We start from the raw sequence: 15,892 nt of genomic DNA, 5'->3' as shown, positions 1-15,892 counted from the left end.
AACTGCTCATGCGAGCTAGCGATATCCCGCTTACAGCAGTTAACACCCCAAGCGGTATGTTATGGGAGTGATTGGTTATGCCACAAGAACTTTCCAACGCCCCGGCAACATTTAATCGTCTAGTGACGCAACTGTTCCGCCCTCATCGAGGTTATGCACAGACTTATTTCGATGACATTTTTGTCCATAGTCGTGCGGAGAAGGGTCGGTCGGATATGAAAAACCATTTAGACTATTTGTGAGCAGTGCTCGAATGTATGCGCACAAATAAATTGTATGCCAACGCATCTAAATGCAAGTTTGGCGCAGACGAAATTCCTTTTTGAGGATGCTTCATTGGAAAGCGAGTTCTTAGAGCGGATCCCGCAAAGGTAAAAGCCATAGTAGATTGGTCGGTTCTTAAAAACCAAAAGGATGTGCATAAGTGGTTGGGTCTCGCCAATTATTTACACAAATGTAGCGAAAATTACGCTGATATGGCTAGGCCATTATCTAATCTCCTTAAAAAGGATACAGAATGGTGCTGGACTAGCACCGAAAATAATGCTTTTCGAGCAGTTAAGGATAGTCTTATCCATGCCCCGATTCTGGCGCTGCCAAACCCAAATTGGCCTTTCAGTGTCGTCTGTGACGCATCGGATTTTGCCATTGGCAGTGCTCTGTTACCAACAGATGTTGATAGACATGAACGCGTTATTGCGTTCGAGTCTAGACAGCTCAAAACTACGGAAAAGAACTACCCAGTTCATGACAAAAGTTACTTGCTATGAAGTATCGTCAAATTCAGAGTTCATCTGCTCGGCTCTAACCCGTTTGTATAATGAACAGATCACGCGTCATTACGAACGGCGACTAAGTCGCCCCACTTTTCACAGAGAATGGCCCGATTGCTATCCTTTTTCGCGGAATACAACTTAGAGGTGAAGTATAAGCCCGGCAAGCAGAATGCTTTGGCCGATGCGTTATCACGCAGGCCGAATCATGAGCTCTCTAATTTAACGACTATCATGCCGCCTATTCTTGAATTAATCCGTTTGGCTTACGCCAAGAATGAACAGTGTCTAGCACTGCTACGAGCTCTAAAGAACTCTAATTCAGGTATTAAATTGCCGGCACGTTTGCGTGCAAGGTTACATCGATTTTCTATCGATCATGACCTGTTGCTTTATTGCACAGACACTGCGGACCCTTCGCGTGTCGTTGTTCCTCATGATGAGAATTTGAAGCACTGAATCCTCTATGAGGCCCACGATACTGTCCTTGATGGTCATCTCGGTAGGGAAAAGACCTACGGCTCTGGAAGCCAGATCTATTGGTGGCCCAAACTTTCTAAATGGGTCAGCACATATGCTCGCACATGCAAAACTTGCTAATGGGTTTAACCCTCGGCGCATGCTTCAGCGCACTTGGCAAGCCTTCCCGTCCCCATAGGTTGTTGGGAGTTCATTAGTATGGATTTTGTTTTCGGTCTACCGAAAGATTCAGCCGGTAACTCCGACATAGTGGTCTTTGTTGACCGAATGAGCAAAATGGCTCACTTAGCGGCCGTGCCGGATTCCATTGATGGAGACGGTACAGCTACGCTGTTTATCGATCGTGTGTTTCGACAACACGGTTTGCCAGTGGCAATTGTTTCTGGTCGGGACCCCGGTTTCACGGGTAAATTCTGGAAATCAATTTTCCGAGTGCTTGGCACCAGATTGGGTATGTCCACTGCGGACCATCCGCAGACCGATGGTCAAGCTGAACGTGTCAATCGCGTCATTGAAGACGTTTCACGCAGCGTGTGTGCGCAGACACCAAAGCGCTGGAGCTCCATGCTCCCAGTAGTCGAATTGCGTTAAATAACGCTGTTCATGCCTCTACAGGCTATACTCCGTTCTATATAAACGGTCTTACCCACCCGCGCGTTCCACTAACGATACCACTGCGTGGTTTAGGGTTTGGTGGGGAGAATTGGCCGATAGGCTTGCTAATATCAGCTCTGTTACCGTTCGGAAACAGGTAAGCGAGTTTCTCGCGACGCGATTTGGTGTCTTAAGATATGTAAGGGATACGATAACTGATAGCCAAGACAAACAAAAAGATACATTTCTGGATGATTTTTCGCGCTACATGGTGACATACTTCATCGCTAATAAGTCTAAAGTGCCGGGAAAGTTCATCGAATACAGGTCAATGATGGAAAACCAACTGAATTCCAAGATCAAATGCATTCGCACCAACAATGGTGGCGAATACATCAACAAGAAATTCGCAGAAGTTTGTCGCAAGGCTGGCATAGTACACCAAGCGACAGTGCCATACTCCCCCCAGCAAAATGGAATGGCTGAACGAATGAATAGGACACTGACGGAACGTGCAAGGTCGATGTTAAATCACAAGCAAGTGGAAAAGAAGCGGTGGGCTGAAGCTATAAATACAGCTGTATATGTGACCAACCGGGTCACGTGCGCTTCATCGCCGACGAAGACTCCAATTGAGATGTGTTTTGGCTTGAAGCCAGACATATCACACATGCGCGTTTTTGGTGCTCAAGGTTACGCACTCATTGACAAAGCGAAACGTGCTTACTTGGACAAAAAGGCATTTCGGTGCATTTTCTTGGTTATTCACACGAAGTGAAGGGTTATCGTGTCTGGAATTATCATTCAGAAAAACTTGAAGTCAAAAGGTACAAGCAGATCCCAAAGGCAGAAGCTGTATTAATTCTTACATGGTCGGAGACCGAGTTTTACTAAACGCTAAAAACCTACCTACCAACTTGGTTACCGCGGTCTTCAAGACCAAATTGCGCTCGCGCTTTATTGGACCATTTACGGTCGTGGCCAAGAAGGGCCTAGCTTATACACTAAACCTTCCTAGCAAGCTGCGTACACACCCAGTGTTCTACGTCGGCTTGCTTAAGCCATATTGGGACCCTTCCCACGTGGACTTGAAGGCGCTTGCGCCGAGACAGGCGGTCGTACCGCAGATTGCTGCATCCTCACCAGGATATCTAGCTGGCCCTCTTAACGAGCCTGCTGACGCTCCAGTATCGAATGACGGCCCCGAACTGCCTAAAAACTCTTAACCCGAGCAAGGACCTCACGAAGAAGTTGCAACTCGTGCCGTAGAGCATCAAATGCTTCCGCCGAAATTTCGGCCCCCTCCCGCGCTGCTTGATGCGCGGAAGAACCTTCAGTTTCATGTGAAGAAACTTTGAAAGTGACGTCGTCTTAAGGTCAATACCAGTATCTCGTAAAGTCGCTAGGGCACCCCTCTTCTAAACACTCTTGGGAATTCGAGGTACCGCTTCGGCAAGATTGCCCGTACGCCGTTGACGTTTTTGGGCGCCAAGCTCAGGGTCAACTCGCGTCAAACGACGCCTCCCACCACTAAACGTGGTATTAGGTGGATCTATAGCCTCAGTGCGGCTTCGATTTATGGTTGTACGGTCAACCGAAGCACTGAGACATCGGCTAGACCTTTCTTCATTTTGTGGCATATATGCCGAACGTAATTGGCCTTTGGCCTTAAGCTTAGCGGACTCGAAGCGAAGCTTTCGTTCCAAACGAACATCACCTCTATCCGCAGACTCTCGAACACTCCAAATATTATGAAATCGGTGGGCCCGGGGACCCATTTCCCAAACAAGACTTCGTTTCCACTCCTTGTTTCGTTTGGAAACAATACGATCGGAATTTCTCTCATGGAGGTCACCGAAGCCCCACGGGCTTGATCACGTAAACGCGTCAGATACTGGCTTCGAGTCATTTTCTTGGCGTAAGGTATTGCTCATGAAGTGCGTCGCGGGCAGCTATCTCCTTCGGCGTCCTCGCCGGGTCACCGGAGATCCAGGTGCCCAAGCTGTGACCCGCTATCTCTTTCAGACGCTCGTCCACACTAAGCGGAGTGAATTTATGGACGAGCGTCTGAAAGAGATATTTACTATGAGCCTTAGCTTTCGCTATCTCGGCAGCTCGACGATGAGCACTTTTTTCTATGAAAATTATCTGCTCTTGCTCTTCATCGAGCGGATTCGTAAGATGTTGGACTCAGGGCTCCGTGTCCTGCTCAATGCAGCTAAGACATCAGCGGCACCACGTTCTGGGAGCGAAGACGGGGCTCATTGACGTTCATCCGGAGTAGAAGGCGTGAACGAACGACGCTCTTTCTCCTCCCCCTCTTATGGAGAGTGACTTTCAAAGCCTACCATCCCCTCATCGTGTAGGAAGGTACTATAAGTCTGTGACTCACACTTGATTGTCATGAGACAAAGGAATGAAAAAACCCAATCGAACTGTTAGTTGTTTAAGTTCCAACCTCAAAGAGGAAATGAAGCGAATCTTGTCGCTCGGTGTCAACAGTTTGATAAGGAGGGTGTAATGGGGCACACATCGGTTGGAGAATCGTTGTTGTGGTACATTTACTTTATGAGTAAAATACTCTTCTATCTAATTTCTAAAATAGTTAGTTACTTAAATCCCATTTATTATGGGTAACAAATGTGGTCGCCGCCAGATATAAATCTGGCGGCCGAAATCTATTTAGCTAGGGTAAGGTTACAGATTGATAACTGCAGTTCCCCTTTTGATCTTAAAGCGTCAAGTGCCTTCCTAAGGCTTGCGCATTTATCTGTAAGAGATTGAAGCCTTTCTAAGGTATATCCTCTTGGGCACTAATTGCCACTTGGTTCTATGAACCCCTGAATCCCTAAAACTAGGATTCCTCAAGCTTTAATAGCTTGTACGACTCCATGAGTTGTTGAACCCATTAGTTCAATAGAACTACGCGACTCTCTGGGTCTGAAAGTCTTCCTCTGACTTTAGGAGCGAGGTAGCTCCGCTATAACTTCTTAGCTTCTAAGAACCTTTTTTGGACGTGAGTTATCGAGCCACCTCACCTTCACTTTTATCAGTGTAGGTTGGCCAGTACTTTTATCAGTCTTAGCGAAAGGTGCCCCGTTACAGACATGAAGTTATATTCTCCTGAAATTGGGACACCCATTATAAATTTTGTTTTTTAGTATTTTTGAAATGTTTCCTATAGTGACTTTAATGGAGTTAATATCTCGAACTCTTCGAACAATCATGCTGGTCATACTTTACGTTCAGTCTTCCTTACTATTTTTTTGAAATTGCACAAGTAATTTATCGTGTCAGCAAAAGCCTGGCCGATTGATCGAAGCAGGTGCTGGAGGCATCAAACACTCGTGCCGCAAAGTGAGCACAAGATGTTATGTACAGCCCCGCAGCTTTTAAGCGTCATAAAAAAATCTATTGTGTTGCTACTTAAGAAGAAAAAATAGTCATAGAAAAGAAAATCTATAAGAAGCCAAGGAAGTTAATGTATTTGTTACACAAAAAGTTATTAAGGGTTATAAATCGCAAATTCTTACTTTCAAAGGCTTTGATTTATATTTCCGTCCTCGCTTCGGCAGTACTGCTTCTAATTAAATTTTGAGAGGCATATGGATTTGTATACGAACCACGTTCTAGGCTTTGTAAATCACACACGATATGTGTCACAATACATTGCGAGCTTCTTAATTCATCACAAAACATTCTTGTGATCGTAACACTGTAATACGAGGAAACACATCATAATACTTCGCTTTCAATGTATGATAACTTGACTTATGAATACTTACTAGTGTTATTTAAAAGACCATTGGATATCCTTTTTGAGTTGACGTGTAACGGGGCACTGCCGACTTGTACTGCTTCAGTACAAGTCCACTTCGCACTGCCTCAGTGCAAGTGGTGCCTCATGTCACTTCACGTACACTAGTACGTGCAGAGGAAGTCTTTTCTTTAAATTACTTGCTTTAAAGAGGATTAATTAAAAACTGTATTAATATAATCAAGTTCTTCTAGTCTATCTACTTAATAGAAACTTAAATATAAACTAATGCAAAATATGTACAAAAAGTCTTATCTGTCTTTCTCTTTGCGCGCGTCGAGCGCTGACTGGACCGCGGAGATAGTAGATATAATGGTCTATATCTATCAATGAATAAGCCTTTAGAATATTACCATGTAAAGTAATATTCTCCAAATATTCTCTATCTTTTAGATAAGGTATTAATAAACAACCTTTAAGTGTTAATTTCATGTAACGATACACCCCGTTACATCACCCCCCTCTATCGCATGATTAAAAGTCCATGCCGTGTGCGAATAGGGCGGCGCCTTCGGCTGCGGTTCATGCAGCTGCGGGCGACGCATTATTGTCTCTTGCGGCAGACGTTTCGTCTGCCGTAGTGTCATCTTCTCCCGCAACTCTAAATGTTGCGAGTGCACGTGGTGACACACCACGTGAATGCGACCCCTTTGGAGGTCGACTACGAATGCGATCGGACGAAATGGCCGACTCGGGGAGAATGGAACAGTCGCCTGATATACGTCAGGTGGCAGACTAAGAGCCTTCGAATGAGGGGGCTCATCCGAGTAGACGTGCTGGTAGCATTCGCTACAGCGTGTTCGGTTCCGACGATGAGGATGATTCCTCATCGCCAGCACCGTCTCGCGTGTCGTCACCCGCACATATTTCTGTGCGTGGTGATGACGATGGCATAAGCATCGTCATAAAATTTCTTGTGGTACCCCTGCTTCAGTGGGTACCACTCAGGGGATTGTCGACACTAAAATTCTCGTCTCGCTGCTGAGAAGAAGCCGTGGCTTTTGCCCGAGCAGCTAATTAATAGCTTGCCTGGAGAGACTACTCCTCACAATAAGTATCCTTCATTTATTGCGACAAAGCTACATGGCCTTGATCCCAGCGCTAGCACAGCGAGGAAACGGTTAAACCTGCTTTTCTTGCTTGAAGAACTTTCGCGCTGAGGAAGATTTTTTTCTCGATGCTTTTTCAAGCATCGATGGTATAGTGGTAACAATAAGCGAGATAAATTCTCGCTTATGCAAGCCTGGAGCGCGTTCATTCGCAATGTCACATTGAACGCGAAGCCTGGCTTCAAAGACTTAACGCGATTCGCATTAAGCAATTGTTTGCGTTAAGTTTGAGAAACGAACTCCAACCGGTGCAAGGTATAAACTGCATCGGTTGTCTCGTGAGGCAGGACTTCCATGCCTCACGTGGGATGATCCCTGTCCGTGTTGTGTTGACAACTCGAAGCGAGTAAAAGGGAATTTCTATTCCCTTTCTTCGGCCTGGGGAAGGGCTCGCATCTCTGTTGTGATGCGGGATGCGATTGACGTTTTGCAATCGATTTCCAAGCGCTAGGGGCGCGTGTTTTCCGATGGACCTTCTGTACCATCGGATGGGTCTTGTCATACAGAACGGACGAGACCCTCAACGTCAGTGACCAGCTGGGAACGAGGCTGCCAGCTGTCATGTGAAGGTGGGTACTCGCCCCAGCGAACAAGATAACTCGTTCGCTGCACCTTCACATCACGGTGGTTCTGGATACGTTCCACAAAGAACTTTTTGACCACCGTGGGAATCCACCAATGGCTGTGGTGGAGGAGGGAAAATCAGATCCGAACCGTGTGTCTGACCTAGAGCCGAGGATTGACAAGTTCGATCGCTTCATCCATGATTTGGAGGAAGGACTTGATCACGAGCGCGGTAAGCGTCGCTCGTTAGAGCAGATGATGCATGTTGCGGACTCCGTGTTGGAGTATAAACGGAATTAATATGCTCTTCGTGATGAGCTGTCGTCAGCTCATCGCGGTTTCGAGGATCTTCGGACACGACATGAGAATTTCCAGATTCAGCACGAGAATCTGGTTCGTGACCACAAGAATCTTTTAGGGATTCTTGAAAATGGTGGTCAGATCCGTCCTCGGAAGAAACCGCGTACTGATGGTACGGGCGGAGCTGACTGACGTAAAACGTAGGATGCGTTCGTATCCTGCGCGGCAATTCTATTATTTGCGCATTGGCTCTGAAGTACAGTACACGGAATGGCCCAATGACCTTGAGTAATAGCTTATCTCTACCCACATTAGTGACAACACGCTAAGTTAAGTTTACCGTAGAGCGTAGTACTAGGTCATTAACTTTAAATGAAAGAACATTTGCTCTTCCATGTTTGTCTGTGTTCCGTTTCTGACGGTCCACTGCGTTAGCAATGGAATCCTGTGCGAAACGAATTACTTATTCACGAGCCAGCAGAAATTCCACTGCTGACTCAGTTGTTTTGTCTTTTTCAGAGCGCTTTGTGCGCACTGCCATGAGATCTTTCTTATCTTTGATGTCGATTGCTTCGACATCGACGTCATTCGCGTCGTTGGTAGCTTCGACGCGGGAGGTGCATGAGCCAGAAGTGGTTTTGCTCGTGCGAGTCCACCCCCGCCTTAAACTAGAGCATCCCTCTTATTGGGTGGGTATGCGAGGATGGCGTAAGCCATTATCACAGAACGGTGTATGCGTTGTAGACGCATGCTCCGAATGATTGATGGCGAATTTGACCATCGGTAAAAACTCGCTCCAATTCGGATTCGATTGGACGTAACCTCGAAGTATCTCTTCGAGGACGCGATTTACGCGTTCTGTTTGACCATCTGTTTCTAAGTGATCGGATGTTGACATAGTCAGCCGTGTTCCGAGAGATCGGAAACGGATTGCCAGAACTCCGCCGTGAAATTTGGATCTCTATCCGAGACCAATTCGCGGGGTAACCCATGGAGTTTGAATACCGTGTCGATAAAGACACGGGCACAACCCAGAGCCGTAATCGACTCTGGTACTGCAGCAAGATGTACCATCTTGCTGAATCTGTCTACAAAAACAAGAATTTCATTGTTTTTGTGGTCGTCTTCGGGAAATCCGAAGACGAAGTCCATAGATACGGACTGCCAACACTCTGCCGGAAGTGGTAGAGGTTGGAGAGGTGCACGAGATGAAGGGCTAGGCTTCATCCGTTGACATACCTCGCAAGCTCGAATGTACTTGCGCAAGAACTAATACTGGCTGGGCCAGTAGAGGTCGCGACTTACTGTGAGATAAGTTTCTCTCACGTCCACGATGCCCACTTGCCGGTGCATCGTGACACTGACGTGAAGCACTAGCGCAAATTATTGTGAGCATGGACGAACGACACGTGGAGTGTCGCCTGCAACGGCTGTGTAGTACAGTAAGCCGTTGCGTGTTGTGTATCGATCGGATGAAGATCGATATAAAGCCGGTAAATCTTTAAAAAAAGATTTATCGGATGAATTCATTAAATGATCCATCAAACATAGAAGGTCATTATCTTCTGTGTAGGCTTTCTTTATGTCATCAACTAAGGTTGATGACGGAACACTCGTAGTGAGTGTTGCAACAGTGGGATTATTTTCACTATTGGATTGCACTGCTGACTCAAAATCGGGTCGGCGTGATAACGCATCAGCGACAGCATTCAGTCGTCCTGGTTTATATTCCTAGGAAAAATTATACTCCGCGAAGAAAGACAGCCACCTCGCCATTCTTTGCGAGAGGCGTGGGCTGTCTACGGCCGTGCGTAATGACGCCTGGTCCGTATATACGATGAACGGTCTATCTCCGAGGAGATAGACCTTAAATTTAGTCAGTGCATATTTCATGGCAAGGCGTTTCTTCTCATGCACTCGGTTATTGCGTTCAGCTGGTTGCAGCTGACGCGATTGGTAACTGACGACGCGCTCTGCGCCGTCTGTATAACGCAGAGCCGATTGCAAAATCGCTGGCGTCACAGACCGCATGGAATGATCTGTTTTGATCTGCAATCGCCAAGATGGGCGATTGCATCAAGCTTTGCTTGATACCTTTAAAGGAACGCAGACTTTAAGCGTTCCATAACCATTTCTCGTCTTTTATCAAGAGACGAGAGAGATGAACTTTCATCTCGGCATAATTGCGTGAGTACTTGTGCGAGTACGCCGCTAGCCCAAAGAACTTTCTAAGTCGGTTCACATCGACTGGAACTGGCCAGTCGGTAATTGCCTTGATCTTTTCGGGATCAGGGCGCAAGCCGTGTTTTCCGACGATGCACCCAAGAAATAGTATTCCGCTTGCCGCGAATATACGCTTCTTGAGATTTGCGTACAATGTATGCTTCGTATAAGTGTACGAGCCTGACGAACGTGAGTTTTATGAATTTCCACGTCCGTCTTTCCGTCCATGGCCCGGCTATGGTCGAATTCATCGTCAAAATAACTCGGTGCGAATTTTTGCACCGGTCTCAACAGATTCGTTACGCATCTGTTGAAAGTTGCAGGGGCGTTACTAGGCCCCTGTGGAATTACTAGCCACTCCCAGAGCATCCTACTGGAGTGCTCACGGCTGTGTACGGGATGTCCCCGCTCATGCATAAGGATCTGATTAATCCATCCATCAGATCCATAGACGAAAAGATGGTACTCTTAGACATACCATCTATGATTACGTCTTTTCTAGGTACCGGCGTTTAAGCCGGCACCGTTGCAGCATTCATTTATTGAATGCGTGCACTACCCACCACCCTCCTGTGACTTCGCTCACAGAAGGTCCAAAAGCTATGTGGGGAGGTTGGCTCCCTTACATGGCCCGCTTTTGAACGATCGATAAAGAATTTATCGATCGCAAGTACTTGGTCACGAGGCAGTGGCCACTGCTTCATGACACAGTACTTCGAGCCCAAATTGAGCTCGATCTCATGTCGAGTGCCTATATCCTTAGGCAACTCATACGGAACTGCTTCATGGAATTCATCCCTGTATTCAATAATATCCTTGTTTAAAAGATTTGTCTTAAGTACTCCCAGTGATTGCGCTATCACTGTCTGGTCCTCTACGGTCGGCTCTTTACTCGACCTAGGATTATCTTTTGGACAACCGGTATCTTCCCGAATGTCGCCCGCTAGGCGTGCATTCATGTCTCCATCCACTCGACTTATTCGAGTGGTGGACCTTCGCCGCTGCCTGGGTATTTGCACAGCCGCCGGCAATTGACTCTACAGTGTGATTAGTAATCGCACTGTAATCTTGTGCAGTCGTACTAACGACCGTACCACAATTGAGGCAATCGCACTCACTCGTTGTACATCGACACACTTGTGGACGCTCCAAGACGTTCATCAGATGACAGGCATCTTTACGGATCGATGCTGCCAGCTGATCCTTGGCTCATATTTTCTGAGCCAAGGAAAAATCTGGATGACATCAAATTTGTCATCCAAATCCAGTTCGATGAAATCATCATCGTACTGTAAATCTTCTAACGTTTGGTGAAATTTCAATACGCGTTTCATTACTGTTATCGATGCGCCTGTCGCTAGATGCACCGTCATCCTCGTTGGAGGGATTTCGCGCTCAACATATTTGTGCCTACGACCCTCTTGTGACTGGCGATAAATAAAGTTATTCGATGCTCCACAGCCCACAAGGGCTTTATGTGACAAATCATTTGTCACTTTTAACTTCAAGGCGATGAGATATAGCTCATCACCAGGTGCAGAAACACATAATGATTGTATGTCTGGAGCAACTTCAGTCAAGAGATTTGCAAATTCTCTTGAGGTCGCTGGATCAGTAGGGCGTTGCGCCCCACCTGACCCCGACCTTTTTTTTGGCGGTCCACCTCGCTGTTACGTTTTCGCAACAATGTCAGACCCGCGACCGTTGCCCTTTTTTGGCATACGGTCCAAAATTACGTTCAGTACCTTTCGGTGCTGGGCGTGGAGCACTACACTCATGAGCGTAGTGTCTTAACTTTTGACAGCGATTGTGTTTCTGCAATCGCTTGTTGGTCGAGAAGCGTGGTCCCTTGCTTTCGACGTAGGAAAGGTCCAAGGGGTTTGGACCTCCTAATTCGTGTCGTCTTGGTGGACGATATGATGACGAACTTGCTTGATCCTGTCTCAAGCTAAAGTCCTCCTGTTCTGCAACGGATATTGCTTCTTCAAGCGTATCCAGTTCCTAACGGAGCAGGTGGGTTTTACGGGACCATTCGTAAGACCTTGTATGAACACCGTAATCAACGTGTGCTCATGAACTGGGTTGTTCGTGATACAACTCGCTAAGATTCGTATGTGCTGGGGATAAGCGTGAACATCACGCTTGCCTTGCTTGAGTTTCAAAAGCTCTGATCGAGCTCTGATTTCAGCCCTAGGCGGTTCAAACGTCTGTTTTAGCCGGGCTTTGAAAGCCTCTAGCGACCCAAAGACATATGGGTCGCGCAACTTAAGGCCTAATGCCCAAGTTTTGGCACGCCTGCCAAATTTGACTGAGCAATTGCGACTTGCATTTGCTCGTCGACGATGTGACGAGCCCTTATGGCATCGTCCAACTCGACAAATTAACTTAATAGGGAGTCTTCTTCGACTCCCCTATATTTAGAGATGTCAATCTTTAAGGTTTCCGGACAACGCATGTGCGTCATCCCAGGTACAGGAGCCTCTACCTGTTGTAACCTCAACAGTTCTGCCTGTTGCGAGCCTTGCTGATTAAGCAAGGCTACCTTCTCCTTCTCATTCGCCTCGTCAAGTTCATGTTGTATGAACTTGGCGATGGCTGAATGGAGGGCATCTTTGTCCAAACCGGACAGCATGGTCAAGATGGCATCGTTCCCTACGGTCGAACTCATTCGTTCGACCGCACTCCTTTCTGTGTCACTTAGAAAGGAGTAGCTATCACGCGAAACGTGATGCGTGTTTCCATTATCATCTAACACGTAAGATGATGGAACTGTGCTCCTTGGACGGACTACAAAGTGCTACCAGGTGTAACGGGGCACTGCCGACTTGTACTGCATCAGTACAAGAAGTCCACTTCGCACTGCCTCAGTGCGAGTGGTGCCTCATGTCACTTCACGTAAACTAGTACGTGCAGAAGAAGTCTTTTCTTTAAAACACTTGCTTTATAGAGGGTTAATAAAAAACTGTATCAATATAATTTAGTTCTTTAAGTCCACCTACTTAATAGTAACTTAATTATAAACTAATCCAAAATATGTACTAAAAGTCTTATCTGTCTTTCTCTTTGCGCGCGTCAGCGCTGACTGGACCGCGGAAAAAAGTAGATATAATGGTCTATATCTACCAATGGATAAGCCTTTAGAATATTGCCATGTAAAGTAATATTCTCCAAACATTCTCCACCATTAGATAATATATTTATTAACAAGCTTTAAGTGTTAATCATGTAACGATACACCCCGTTACATGACGCCTCAAGCTACGCAAAATAGCCGAATTTGAGACGGGCTCTTACGCACGCTTTACCAAAGTAGAACGGAAAAATATGCGCAAGTGCAAATTGGATGAATGTGAATCGTCAATAATTTAGATTTTTAAAGTGTTTATACTAAGCCTTCCAGCTCGTGCGTTGATTTCGATGGCTCGGATTTACGAACAAAAAGTACTGCATCAAACCAGAATGGTTCGCAGTTAAGCTTTCTATGCGTCAAGCTGCTGTAGATTAGTCAAGCACGAGGTATTTTACCATCCTTCCGACGAAAAGAGAAAATGAAAGTTGCGGCATGCTAAAATACTTACTACAGTACCTTTGCTGCTTTCTAATCATATTTCAACGATTAGTAATTGCTGTCTTGAAGTAGCCCCTTGTCAAAAACAAGACAAGTGCTGAATCAAGAATGTCTGCAAGCTTTAAGTATGTAATCATAGGGCCAAATTTCTTCAGCAAGTCTCACGTCAGAAGCAGCAGCATATTTAATCATAATAGCAAGTCGAAAAATGACGTGAAAGGCGTAAAAAAATGTCAACGAACAAACCTTTACTCGACAACTCTACAATCTGTCTAGCGTTGTATTATCCGCTATTTTTAAATTCCAGAAATGGATCATATCACATCCAACATGTTGTCGCCTATAACATAAAAAAAGACCTGGTACTATTGTCCTTGTCAGCCTGCCAAAAATAGTCCACTTGGAGATTAATGAATCCAGGCATACATGTACAATGAACTACTTGAAGCGAAAATTTTAGATCCACAGTACCATGTAGCCTTAAGCGTTCGCAGTCCCTTCTGACTGGGAATCTGATCAAAGCTAATTAACTCAGACTAACTTCATATACTCTCTAGAGAAGTCGGCGTCAATGAAATGCACAAAGGGAAGAAAATCAGTGACAGCTGGGCGCCGCTCGCACCCGCTTGGGTTGCGATTGGATGTACTAGCTGAAGTAATGCGCGGTCGACTCGTCGGGGTAACAGCTGCTCGCGACTAGAGCTAAAATAGCATTGTTGTCGCCCAGCCGCGATGCAGTTGAGTAATCCCATTTTTATTCGAAACATCCGAGTCAATTTCGTGAGCATTTATTGAAACGACAAATGAGCAGCAGGCGATTTACATCGAATCCTTTTGGAGAGTTGCAACTATCGAGTGTCGATCGAACCAAGCTCCTGGAAATCGCCGATGCGTTGGTGCAGCTTAAAGTTGAAGAGTACAAGCAATATATTAAGACCAAAAAAAACATAGACATGGCTTGTTGGAAACGATTTTCGTCTGCTGGTCCTGTAACGACATTTACAGAGCGCAAATCTTCCAGTTCGGCTGTCAACATGATATCGACACTTATGGTAGGTCCACTTGTGGGAACACTGGATGAAGTCATGTTTGGTCTTGCCAGTCCAACGCTCGAGTCGATGCGAGTGAAAGCGTCATACTTACATGACTTTAGTGCTGCTGCTATCCTCGCGACGATAGTCGAACCAACCGTAGAGGATCCTTTCAGGTCGGTGGTCGTCAAGTGGGCGGAACTAGACATTCCAGGAGCATCCATTGGTTTTCTACAGAATCGTGACTATGTCTTTGTCGAGAGCACGGGAATTTTGCACGACAGTGGTGGGGAGCGTATCGGCTACCATTTGCTTCACTCCGTCAACTTTCCACAAACACTGGAACGTCAAGGCCGGATTCGTGGCAATTTGGCATTGTGCGGCATTTTCCGACAAGAAGGATCCGATCGAACGGATTGCCGCGGGACGTCGATTATCAATCCAAGAGGCGACATTATCCCCTCGATTGCAATGGCCCGTATGGTGCATGCAACGATGGCAGGTATAAAGTATACATATTGCGGTAGGATGAAGAAGATCGTGTGGTTACTGGATCAGAAGCATGGTAAGCGAATTGAGCTCGGAGCTCCGCTCTCTCTCTGGGATCCAGTGTGTGTCACATGTTCTAAGTCTATCAAGAGCACGAGGCTTCGCAACATAAGCAGAATGTGCAACTTGTGCTATGGAGTGCTCTGCCGATCGTGCAAAGTTATGAAAAAACTGACCTTCATTTCACCGGATTTAGAACTTACCCAGTCCAAGTTAAGCTTTTGTGTAAAGTGCTTAGTTGAAGCCAATCGTTTGGATACAGTGGAAGCTGCTCGATACCAATTTGTCTACGGGCGTCCTGCTTACCAGAGTGCCCAGAAATCGCTTGGCGCTTCCTTTATGAGCTCGCTCTCGGGAAGCTTAGTGTTGTCGAAGCCACGCACGAGTAGTGCTTAGGTGCGTTAGAAATTACAGTAGAATGTAGTGTGTCCATTTAGCCGAGGTCATGATTGTTAGCATTGTCGTGTCAACGAGGGTGTTTAAGTGATACATACAGCTAATAAGTAATTCCCTTCCATTTTTATATTACTGTCATTACATTACGCCCTTTGGCGTCTTGGAGTGTACATGAACTCACACATCCAATTCGACGGAGTTCTTTAAGCCTCCTTATCAAGTTTTCGCTGGCAAACAGAACAAGGCCAACTTCCACGCACTAATGATTTTTCCTAGCACAAAATTACACAAAATAACTAACACAACGACGCGAAATACCACATGGAAGATGGATTACTGACAACAGCATATATAGCGTTGTATGGTTAATTGATGTTGCAGTTGTCGAATCAACTCAGCGATTGTTTTATCACGCGATGACACATACAGCATGTAACGGGCTAAAGTTGCACTATGCACTTAATAGGATGGTCAATTACTTCATGTGA

The 15,892-nt window shown here is 45.9% G+C and overlaps 1 protein-coding gene across 1 annotated transcript; it reads left to right on the top strand.

Moving 5' to 3' along the window:
• Window positions 1-14,231: 14,231 nt before the first annotated feature.
• On the top strand, window positions 14,232-15,404 carry CCR75_007414 (uncharacterized protein; the record flags this gene model as incomplete). The annotated part of the gene is made up of 1 exon (XM_067965475.1): window positions 14,232-15,404. One exon carries the CDS (start codon window positions 14,232-14,234, stop codon window positions 15,402-15,404), a length of 1,173 nt encoding a protein of 390 aa, XP_067823361.1.
• Window positions 15,405-15,892: the final 488 nt, after the last annotated feature.

Source organism: Bremia lactucae, linkage group LG13 (genome assembly GCF_004359215.1).
Source record: "Bremia lactucae strain SF5 linkage group LG13, whole genome shotgun sequence".
Lineage (NCBI taxonomy): Eukaryota > Oomycota > Peronosporomycetes > Peronosporales > Peronosporaceae > Bremia > Bremia lactucae.
The sequence above is the reverse complement of the archived record's forward strand: the minus strand, read 5'-3'. Positions and strand labels throughout refer to the sequence as shown.